At 43.2% G+C, this 12,282-nt stretch overlaps 1 protein-coding gene across 1 annotated transcript in view; it reads right to left on the bottom strand.

Moving 5' to 3' along the window:
• Positions 1-12,282, bottom strand: part of TTLL9 (tubulin tyrosine ligase like 9) — a 56,381-nt gene that overhangs the window by 33,822 nt on the left and 10,277 nt on the right. The window contains exons 2-3 of the mRNA XM_052651170.1: positions 10,674-10,717; positions 1,590-1,682 (exon numbers count right to left, since the gene is read on the bottom strand). Coding sequence (XP_052507130.1) covers positions 1,590-1,682; positions 10,674-10,717 — 137 coding nt within the window. The remainder of the gene's footprint in view (positions 1-1,589; positions 1,683-10,673; positions 10,718-12,282) is intronic.

Below are 12,282 nucleotides of genomic sequence, written 5' to 3'. Positions count from 1 at the left end.
CCAGGAAGTAGGAACCATGCTGCTACTGCTGCTGCTGCTAAGTCGCTTCAGTCATGTCCGACTCTGTGCGACCCCATAGACAGCAGCCCATCAGGCTCCCCCGTCCCTGGGATTCTCCAGGCAAGAACAATGGAATGGATTGCCATTTCCTTCTCCAATGCATGAACGTGAAAAGTGAAAGCGAAGTCGCTCAGTCGTGTCCGACTCTTAGCGACCCCATGGACTACAGCCCGCCAGGCTCCTCCGTCCATGGGATTTTCCAGGCAAGAGTACTGGAGTGGGGTGCCATTGCCTTCTCCAAGTAGGAACCATAGATTCACCTATTCACTCATTTGTTTCTTCATTTACAGAGAGGCTGCTAGAACAGGGAGGATGAGCTTGGGATTCTACAGACAGTTAGACTAGATGCAAACCTTAGTTAAAGCCCTTACAAGATGAATGACCTCATGGGTTTTTTTTTTTAACTCTGTTTGTCCAATTTTTCTCCTCAAGAAAATGGGACTAATAATAGCACCTACTGGAAGATTTGCTGGGATTATTCCAAGAGGTCGTGCATGTTAAGTGCTGAGGAGTGTCCAGCAGGCTTGGCTACTGTTGCACAGCAAATATTTACTGAGGACCCTGGCAAGGCAGCTGATTGCCCTCAGCCCTGCATTCTCTCCTTTTTGTACAGTCATAGGATTCTCAGCATTTACCTGGGAAAATGTAAGCTTGCACCTTCCAGATTCCCTTGCAGCTAGTTGTGGCCACATGACTAAGTTCTGGCCAGTGAAATGTGAGAGGCTTCTGAGTTGCATCCTTCAAGAGTAAGACATGACTTTTCTTGTCTCCTTCTTACCTCCTGCTGATTGGAATGTGCAGGAGCCTCACCTCAGACCATGAGGCTGAAGGCCTCATTCAAAGAATAGCAGAGTGGAAAGACGGAAGCAGATGGGTCCCACATTTCCATACCATCTCTGAACCTCCTACATCTGGACTTCAGTGGGAGGGGTAAATAAATTATAGTCAGTCAAAGCCTCTTTTACTTTGTGTGTCTCCTATATGCATCCAAACCTTAACCCTCACTAACATTAGCACCTACAAGGTGCCAGGGGTTGTATGCTTATTCATCTCAGTATCCAGAGGGCTCCATATAGAAGAAGAAATGTAGGTGTAGGGGTCAAAACACTTGTTCAGGGTCACAGAATTAATAAGAGGCCAGGACCTGCTATCACGGGAGAATTCACCCTGTGGGTCTGTGATGGATGCATAGAGATCAATAGGACACTGGCTGTGGAACAGTCAGATTGCACCGGGCTTGAACCCCACACTGGCACTTACTTTCTGTGTGACCTTAATCAACTAGCTTAATATCTCTGAACATAATCACCTCTTTCTGGATGGTTATGAGGCTTAAATAAGACAGAGACGGCATCAGTAACGCCCTTGACACACTGCGAATGCTAAATAAATATTGGCCCCTGTCATAGCCAAATTGGAACAAATCCCAGAGGCCACCCAGGGGAACTGGGAGAAAAACAAAGGGAGATAAGGACCTGAGAGACAAAGGGAAGGAGAGGTGAGGCTGGTGGAGGGGGGCGGAATCTTACTCCTTTACTTCCACCCATCCTGGCCTGTGGCGAAGGACGTCCATGAGAGTATTCATAAGAGTGGTCTTGAACCGGATTGAGGCTCTCTGCTCTCTGCAAGAAAAGGCAACAGAACATTTGCTCGGAATCAACTATTTCCCTAGGATGGGCCAGGGATAGGAAAAAAGGAAAAGGAAGAAATGTTAGTTCCATACCTAGAAATGCCAAAACAGAAATTTCCTAATTCCAGAATCTAGCATCATAGCATGAAACACTTTAAAAAATCAAACTGAGAATTACAGAATCTTTGAATCATTGAAAAATAATAGCAGTCACTTGCTTCAGTGCTTTCTATGGTTTGGTGGCTTTACACACGCCATTGCTAATTCTTATATTGAATGATGTGTGCTGTGTGTATGCTCAGTCGCTCAGTCGTGTCCGACTCTTTGAGACCCATTGACTGTAGTCCGCCAGGCTCCTCTGTCCATGGAATTCTCCAGGCAAGAATACTGGAGTGGGTGGCCATTTCCTTCTCCAAAGGATCTTCCCAGCGCAGGGACTGAACCAGGCCTCCTATGTCTTTTGCATTGGCAGGCGGGTTCTTTGCCACGGTGCCACCTGGGAAGCATATTAAGTGATAAGTATTTGCAAATCCCCCTTTCTGTTACTCATCTGAGAAGACTCCTTTGTCTCTCAGGTCCTTATCTCCCTTTGTTTTTCTCCCAGTTCCCCTGGGTGGCCTCTGGGATTTGTTCCAATTTGCTCCAATTTCCTTTTCCCTCTTCCTCCTACCAGGAAAACTACAACCCCAGCACATCAGATAGATATAAAACAAACATAAGACGACACTGAAAGGGGCACAGAAGAAGGCAGACTGACTGGCTGAGGATCTCAGGACCCAGAGAATTGCATGTGGTAAACTCCCCAGGCTATCTTTTGCCTCATAGGTCCCCGATGTGGAGAGGAAGAAGCTGGCAAGTCTGAAACACCAATGGGCACAGACAAAAAAGCTCCAATAAAAGCCCCTCTCTCCAACCAGGAAAGGAAGACTTAGACAATAACTTCTGTACTCTGGCCAACTCTGTGGCTTAGCAAAAGCTGAATGGGGAATCTAGACTTCCCACCAGGTTGTAACAAGGCATCCAACATCCCCCAAGACACCTGGGTAGGTTGGTGTCAGAGGTCAAAGATGGAGCCGGGACTTTCATCGCTAGCAGGTGGTAGTAAGATGCCCACACCTGCTGTGACAGTGGAGACCATGTGCCTGGACTTCCGTCCCCACCTGGCAGTAAGGAGGCACCCCTCTCCCTTGGGCTGACTGTCAACAGAGGCCTGGTAAAGAATCAGGACTTTCACTACCACCCGGTGGTAATGAGGCTGCACCTCCTGTGGTGTTCGAGTAGGTCAGGTGGGGAGCAGGTACATGGTGCTCCCAGCCAGGGTGAAATCAGCAGAGGCCTAGTGGAGCCAGAACTCCCACTCCACCCAGCAGTAAGAAGGAGCCCCCTCTACCCTTAAGTGTCAGTGGAGGCCAAGTGGGGAAACTAGACCACCCTGTATGACAATAATGAGGTGGTACCATACCCCCTTCCCTGGCCAGAGCAGGGTCAGAAAATGTCACCTAAGACAGGTTTAAACAAGATCCAGAGTTCTACAGCATAATACCCCAAACGTTCAAGATTCAATTGGAACTCACTTGTCACACCAAGAATCAGGAAAATCTCAATGTGGCTAATACCCATGCCAAAGTGGCAGATGTGTTAGAATGATGTGACAAATTTCCTAAAGCAACCATCATAAAAATGTCTCAGTGAGTGACTAAGGACACATTTGAAGAACATATGAGGAACCCAGGAAAAAAATCAAAGATGTGTACTTTCACTAGTCTTATTCAACATAGCTCCAGAAGTTCTAGACAGTTCAAGAAGGCAAGAAAAAGTGATGTAGATCAGGAAGGAAGAAAGAAAATTGTCCCTTTTTGCAGATGACTATGTAAAACTTCCCAAGGAATCTAAGAAACAATTCATGAACTAATAGGTGAGATCAGTGAGATCACAGGATATAAAATGAATATTCAAAAATCAGTTATATTTCTATATATTATCAGTGAACACATGAACACTGAAATTAAAAATATAATTTACAAGTTCTTTTTAAAAAGGCATATTTAGGTGCAAATCTAACAAAACATGTGTAGAACTTATGTACTGAAAACTACAAAAGCAAAAATTCAAAGATCTAAATAAACAGAGAACTGTGCTATGTACATGGATTGGAAGACTCAGTAGAGGTGTCAATTCTTCCCAAATTGGTGTGCAGATTTAATATGATTCCTGGGATCAAAATTCTAGTGAGATTTTTTTGCAGGATAATTCTAAAATATATGTGGAAAGGCAAAGATATTAGAAGGGCTTCCCTGGTGGTTCAATGGTAAGGAATTCGCCTGCCAATGCAGGAGACACAAGAGATGCAGGTTCGATCCCTAGGTCAGGAAACCCTTGGAGAAAGAAATGGCAACCCACTCCAGTATTCCTGTCTGAAAAATTCCATGGACAGAGGGGCCTGGCAGGCTACAGTCCATGGGGTTGCAGAGAGTCAGACATGACTAAGCAACTGAGCACACACAAACACACAAAGATATTAGAACTAGAATATCTAAAACAAATTTGAAAAGAAGAATAAAGTGGGGTCGTTTCAGTTCAGTTCAGTTGCTCAGTCGTGTCCAACTCTTTGCGACCCCATGGACTGCAGCACGCCAGGCCTCCCTGTCCATCACCAAGTCCTGGAGCTTGCTCAAACTCATGTCCATCAAGTTGGTTATGCCTTCCAACCATCTCATCCTCTGTCGTCCCCTTCTCCTCATGCTTTCAATCTTTCCAGAATCAGGGTCTTTTCCAGTGAGTCAGTTCTTCTCATCAGGTGGCCAAAGTATTGGAGCTTCAGCTCCAGCATCAGTCCTTCCAGTGAATATTCAGGACTGATTTCCTTTAGGATGGACTGGTTTGATCTCCTTGTAGTCCAAGGGACTCTCAAGCGTCTTCACCAACATCATAGTTCAAAAGCATCAATTCTTTGGCACTCAGCTTTCTTTATAGTCCAACTCTCTCATCCATACATGATTACTGGAAAAACCATAGCCTTGACTAGATGGACCTTTGTCGGCAAAGTAATGTCTCTGCTTTTTAATATGCTGTCTAGGTTGGTCATAGCTTTTCTTCCAAGGAGCAAGCATCTTTTAATTTCATGGCTGCAGTCATCACCTACGGTGATTTTGGAACCCAAGAAAATAAAGTCTGTCACTTTTTCCATTGTTTCCCCATCTATTTGCCATGAAGTGATGGGACCAGATGCCATGAAGTGATGGGACCAGATGCCATGAAGTGATGGGACCAGATGCCAAGATCTTAGTTTTTTGAATGTTGAAATTTAAGCCAGCTTTTTCACTCTGCTCTTTCACTTTCATCAAGAGGCTTTTTAGCTCTAATTCACTTTCCCCCATAAGGGTGGTGTCATCTGAGTATCTGAGGTTATTGATATTTCTCCCGGCAATCTTGATTCCAGCTTGTGCTTCATCCAGCCCAGCATTTCGCATGATGTATTCTGCATAGAAATTAAACAAGCAGGGTGATAATACACAGCCTTGATGAACTCCTTTCCTGATTTGGAACCAGTCTGTTGTTCCATGTCTGGTTCTAACTGTTGCTTCCTGACCTGCATACAGGTTTCTCAGGAGGCAGATCAGGTGGTCTGGTACTCCCATCTCTTTCAGAATTTCTCATAGTTTGTTGTGATCCACACAGTCAAAGACTCTGGCGTAGTCAATAAAGCAGAAGTAGATGTTTTTCTGGAACTCTCTTGCTTTTTCTATGATCCAACGGATGTTGGCAATTTGATCGTTGGTTCCTCTGCCTTTTCTAAATCCAGCTTGAACATCTGGAAGTTCTCGCTGCACATACTATTGAAGCCCCGCTTGCAGAATTTTGAGCATTGTTTTGCTAGCGTGTGAGATGAGTGCAATTGTGCGGTAGTTAGAACATTCTTTGGCGTTGCCTTTCTTTGGGACAGGAATGAAAACTGACATTTTCTAGTCCTGTGGCCACTGCTGAGATTTCCAAATTTGCTGGCATATTGAGTGCAGCACTTTAACAACATCATATTTTTAGGATTTGAAATAGCTCAGCTAGAATTCCATCACCTCCACTAGCTTTGTTTGTAGTGATGCAAGGCAACCATTTTGCCTTTTTGCAATTCTTTTTCTTGGTCACGGTCTTGATCACTGCCTCCTGAACAATGTCACAAACCTCCATCCATAGTTCTTCAGGCACTCTATCAAATCTAATCCCTTGAATCTATTTGTCACTTCCACTGTATAATCATAAGGGATTTGATTTAGGTCATACCTGAATGATCTAGTGGTTTCCCTACTTTCTTCAATTTAAGTCTGAATTTTGCAATAAGGAGTTCATAATCTGAGCCACAGTCAGCTCCTGGTCTTGTTTTTGCTGACTGTATAGAGCTTCTCCATCTTCATCTGCAAAGAATATAATCAATCTGTGGGGTAAATCATTATGTAGCTACAATAATCACAGAAATGTAATTCATTTCTGTGGTATTCACAGAATACTGTGTGATATTCACAGAAAAAGAGATACAGAGACCTAGAGAAAAGAAAAAAGAACAAGGAAATAGACCCACACAAATATGCCCAAATAAATTTTGAGAAATGAAAAAATCAATTTGATGGAGGAAGAATAGCCTTTTCTATAAATGGTGCTGGAGCAATTTGATATGCATATGCAAAATATGAACCTAGACTTAAACCTCATACTTTATTGTGTAAACTAATTTTAAAAGTCAATTTTATTTAATTAATTAATTTATTAATTTTCGGCTGTGCTGGGTCTTTGTTGCTGTGTGCAGGCTACTCTTCATTGTGGAGCACAGGTTTCTCCTTGCAGAGGCTTCTTTTGTTGTAGAGCTTTGACTTAGTTGCTCCTTGACATACAGGATATTTCTAGACCAGGGATCGAACCTGTGTCCTCTGCATTGGCAGGCAAATTCTTAGCCACTGGATCACCAGAGAAGTCCCTTAGACCTCAGAGTTTATATAAAACTTAAGTATAGCCCCCCTAGGCTCCTCTGTCCATGGGATTTCCCAGGCAAAAATACAGAAGTGGGTTGCCATTTCCTTCTCCAAAGGATTTTCCTGACCCAGAGATAGCACCTGCATCTCCTGCATTGCAGATGGATTCTCTACTGCTGAGCCACCAGGGAAGCCCAAATTAATAGCACAGGAAACTTAAATGACCAACAAGGCATGCTAAAATATACTCAACCTTATCAATAACCAAGAAATGCAAATTATGATAAAAGGACTTCTGCTTTTAGTTAGGATATAAAAGGATGTGAAAGAGTTTCAATACTATAGTAACAATGAGAAAACAATGCATTAGGATAAATGTCCCTGTTCGTGGTGGAGAGCAACAGGCAAAGGAAAACTTGACAAACGAATTCCAGAGAGAAACAAGGCCTTCATGGAGGAGCAGAGAAGATGCAGCATTTTCCAGGTCTGGGTCTGGGTTGGACAAGTGAGGGAGCAATGGCAGCAGTGGAAGATAGACTTTGCGGTGCCAGGAGAAATTAGCTGAGTTTAGACATGTGGGCTTCCCTGGTAGCTCAGCTGGTAAAGAATCTGCCGGCAATGCAGGAGACCCCAGTTCGATCCCTGGGTTGAGAAAATCCCCTGGAGAAGAGATAGGCTACCCACCCCAGTATTCTTGGGTTTCCCTGGTGGCTCAGACAGTAAAGAATCCACATGCAATGCAGGAGACCTGGGTTCTATCCCTGGGTCAGGAAGATCCCCTGGAGGAGGGTATGGCAACACACTCCAGTATTCTTACCTAGAGAATCCCCGTGGACAGAGGAGACTGGCAGGCTACAGTCCATGGGGGTCGCGTAGAGTCAGCCTGAGTGACTAAGCACAGCACAGCACAGACAACACATAGGGCGGATAAAAATCTGGAAGAGTCCTTTCCAAAACCAGATGAAATAAAGCCGGATTCTGGCAAATTTGCTTAAGAAAGGCGCACTACTATAGAAAACAGTAAAGCTGAGAGAAAACCCAGACTTCTGCACATGGTGCTTGCATTCCAGCAGCCCTGCCAGAGTTGAATCCCAAAGTGAACAAAAACAATCAATCCAACAAACAAACAAACAACTGCAGTCCAATCTCCTCCCAGGTCAGATACTGCTGCTGCTGCTTCTAAGTCACTTCAGTCGTGTCTGACTCTGTGCAACCCCATAGATGGCAGCCCACCAGGCTTCCCCGTCCCTGGGATTCTCTAGGCAAGAATACTGGAGTGGGTTGCCATTTCCTTCTCCAATGCATGAAAGTGAAAAGTCAAAGCGAAGTCGCTCAGTCGTGTCCGACTCTTCGTGACCCCATGGACTGCAGCCTACCAGGCTCATCCATCCATGGGATTTTCCAGGCAAGAGTACTGGAGTGGGGTGCCATTGCCTTCTCCAATATCAGATACTAACAAGCTCAAAATGGCAGTACAGGAGTCTAGGCTCGAGATGAAGTCAGTGTATTAAAGCTTTGATCCAACCCATGCTCCCAGTGCATATAACAAGTTATGTTTATACTGTAATCTGTTAAGTGTGCAATAGCATTGTGTCTCTTTAAAAATGGACATAACTTAATTTAAAAACATTTTATTGCTGGGACTTCCCAGTGGTTAAGAATCTGCCTACCAATGCAGGGTACACGATTTCAACCCCTGGTCTCAGAAGATCCCACATGCCTTGGAGCAACTAAGCCCTTGATTCACAACTACTGAGGCCCACGTGCCTAGAGCCTGTGCTCAGCAGCAAGAGAAGGCTGAGCACCACAGCGAAGAGTGGTCCCCACTGGCCACAACTAGAGAAAGCCCATGTGCAGCAACAAAGACCTAGCACAACAAACAATAAAATGAATAAATATGTAAATTTAAAAATTTAAAAATACTTTAAAAAAAAATGCTGTCCTTTGAGTCTTCAGTGTGGTGTAGTAGTAACATCAAAGATCACTGATCATAGATTCTCATAATAAATATAATAATAATGAAAAATTTGAAATGTTGAGAATTACAAAAGTGTGACACAGACACAAAGGCAGAAAATTCTGCTGGAAAACGGCACAAATAGACTTGGTCAATGCAGGGTTGCCACAAACCTTCAATTTGTGAAAAAAAAAAAAAAACCCACATAGTATCTGTAAAGTGCAACAAACCAAAGTATAATAAAAGGATGTATGCTTGCACACAAACACATGTACACAAATATATGGGTGGTGTGGAAGTGGGTGTATGTAATTTTTTTGGTCTTCACTATTTTTTATACACAATGTACAGAATGGAATATAAAATATATAAGACATGCAATAATAAAGCAGAAAAATGTAATGCATAATCAAGAGGAAAAACAGCCAATTGAGATAAACTCATAAATGACCCAATTATTGGAGTTATAAGATTAAGACTTTACACAGACACTATAAATATGTTAAAGAATTTATATGAAAAGATGGATATAATAAGTAAATACATGAGTTATTGCAGAAAAGATATTGAAAGTCTAAAAAGGAACCAAGATGGAAAAATCTAAAACTGAAAATTACAGTTATCTGAAATTAAAAATTCACAGGATAAATTTAATAGGCGATTGGACATTATCAAAGAAAGGACAGTAATGTTAGTCAAAGGGTACAAATTTCCAGTTATAAGAGAAATGAGTTCTGAGGATCTAGTGTATAGCATGGTAACTATACTGTATGATATGCTTGAAAGTTGTGAAGAGTGGATCTTAAGTGTTCTCACCATAACAACAACAACAAAATGGTAATTATGTGAGGTGGAGGATGTGTTGACTAACCTTATTGTGGTAAACATTTTACAATATATATGTGTATCAAATCATCACATTATACACTTTAAATTTACACAATACTATATGCCAATTACATCTCAGTAAAGCTAGAAAACAATTGAAAGATAGTAAATTTGCAGACAGGACAATAGAAATTATTCAGTCTGAATTAGAGAAAGAAAAAATTTAGAAAAAGAGATCTCAGGGCCTTACAGGACAATATCAAACAATATAACATACATGAAATCCATGGCAACATACGTCACCAACAGGAGTTGGTGATAGACAGGGAAGCCTGGCATGCTGCAGCCCATGGGTCAGAAAGAGTCGGCCACGACTGAGTGACTGAACTGAATAAAACAGATGGATGGGTTCTGTTATCAGAAGTGCTCTTTGTTTTGTTGAGGTGGGAGCAGACGTGTAAATTTGGGGCCAGGATCTGGAACGTAGTGGAATTGCTCTATGTGCAAGAGTGAAAGGTTTAAAATTGGTGGAAAGGAGTCAGTACATATAGACAGAAAGCAAAGAAGATGGGTGCTGCATGAGAGAAAGGTCAGAGACCATGCATGCCTCCCCAGTAATGGTGTAGTCAGGAAGGACTTCAGAAAAAACAGAAACATCTAAATGAATAAGAAAATTCTAAAAGAACTGCCATGGTGTGTGCAATGTAACTACCTCCTTAACTCCCCACAAAAATCTTCAGTGAAGTCTGCATTGCTCACTTCTGCTTTGTGCATGTGGATTCTGTTTAAGAAATCCAAAAAGGTGCTGAGTTCTGCACCCAGGTTACTGTTGTAGAGTGGTGCAGAAGTTTAGAATGGATTTGTCATTTGAGTTATTAAGTCCACTTCACATGGCTGTTGAACGAGGCAGATACAACATGGTCTGTGGAGTCCAACAAGCTCTGTCACTAACAGATCCTTCAGTCTTGACCAAGTAACAGCTTCTCTGAGTTTGTCTCCCCATCTGTAAAATGGACAGAACAGTAGTATCTACTGCAAAGAAGTGTGGTCAGGATTCATTGAGATAAGCAAGTGAGGCAACACGCCCAGGGCCTGGCAAGTGCTTGCTAACTGTTTATTATCATTATCCTTATCATTATCAAAGTAAAGAAGGGGGAAGGGAGAGACGGACAAAGGGAAGGAAGGAAGGAAGGCAGCAATTAGTTCTGGGTTTATTGGACTGGGTGGGACCACTCACCGTTCTTTTCCTTTTGGCAATCCATGGCCCTTGTAATTCTGATTCTGCAATGAGAAAATGAAAGTGATATAATTTTATGCATTTGCATTCTGTTTTTCCAGCTCAACTTACTGCAGATATTAAAATGTTCAAACTATCAAACTCAGCACTGCACAGATGCTATGACAAGAAGGTTTAGCCTGCCAAAGTTCTCACTGGTTAGCATGTACTCAGAAACTTGGTCCTTGGAATGAACCCCCAAGGATCCAAGGGTCCACGTCACTCTAGGCTTACTCCAGATATGACCGTATAGTGAATACCCAGTTTTAAGTGTTTCAAATGTCCAACCATGATCCCCAGTATGAGGGCTGAACTCAGTAGGATCTGGACCTTCTGTAACATTGAATGTTTGATTAGACCCATGATTCAGGAGGAGCTGGGTTAATGACTCAGAGCAATGCTAATTGCTTTGACTCAAAATGGACTTTCCAAATCCTCAAAGGGTATTTGGGGTATTATTCTCCTACAACTATGTCCAAAACAGTTTGATCCTCAGTCCTGGTATGACTGATCCCTAAGGCAGGTGTGAAAGGAGAATCAGAAATTGGTTTTATGCAAGATGACCTATGCACCTTGGACAGATGTGCCATCTGTATTAGTCTTCTATTGCTGCATAACAAATTACAACAAACATAGTAGCTTAACAGAGAAGGCAATGGCAACCCACTCCAGTACTCTTGCCTGGAAAATCCCATGGACGGAGAAGCCTGGTAGGCTGCAGTCCATGGGGTCGCTAAGAGTCGGGCACGACTGAGTGACTTCACTTTCACTTTTCACTTTCATGCATCGGAGAAGGAAATGGCAACCCACTCCAGTATTCTTGCCTGGAGAATCCCAGGGACAGAGGAACTTGATAGGCTGCCGTCCATGGGGTCGCACAGAGTCGGACACGACTGAAGCAACTTAGCAGTAGTAGCTAGTAGCTTAAAGCAGTGCAGATCTATGTCCCACAGCTTCCTTGGACCAGGAGTCAGTCTGGGCACATCTTAGCTGGATCTTCTGCTCAGGTCTTGCAAGGCTACCATCAAGGTGATGGCTGTGGTTATGTTTCTCTTCTAGGGCTTGGGGTCCTCTTCCAAGATCATCCAGATTGTTGGCAGAATTGTTATTTGGGGTTGTACAACTGAGGTCCCTGTTTATTTGCTAGTCATTGGTTGGGACTGCTCTCAGCTTCTAGAGGCTGCTTGCAGTTCCTTTTGAAGTGGCCCCCTTAGGCAGTTCAAAACATGGATGCTTACTTTCTTCCAGGCCAACAAAAGCATATCCCTCTGATTCCAACCCTTCTCCCACTCCAAGTTGGCTATGATGGAGGCTCATATAACATGGTAATAACTATCCCATCAAAGCCACAGGCTCCATCAACACTCAAGGGGAGGGCATTATACAAAGTGTGTACACCCAAGCTGGGAATCTTGGGGGCCATCTTAGAATTCTGCCTACCACACAATGCTGTGCTGTGCTTAGTTGCTCAGTCGTGTCTGACTCTTTGTGACCCCATGGCCTGTAGCCCACCAGGCTCCTCTGTCCATGGAGCTTCTTCAGGAAAGAATACTGGAGTGAGTTGCCATGC

The sequence above is a fragment of the Budorcas taxicolor genome, chromosome 13 (genome assembly GCF_023091745.1).
Source record: "Budorcas taxicolor isolate Tak-1 chromosome 13, Takin1.1, whole genome shotgun sequence".
Lineage (NCBI taxonomy): Eukaryota > Metazoa > Chordata > Mammalia > Artiodactyla > Bovidae > Budorcas > Budorcas taxicolor.
The sequence above is the reverse complement of the archived record's forward strand: the minus strand, read 5'-3'. Positions and strand labels throughout refer to the sequence as shown.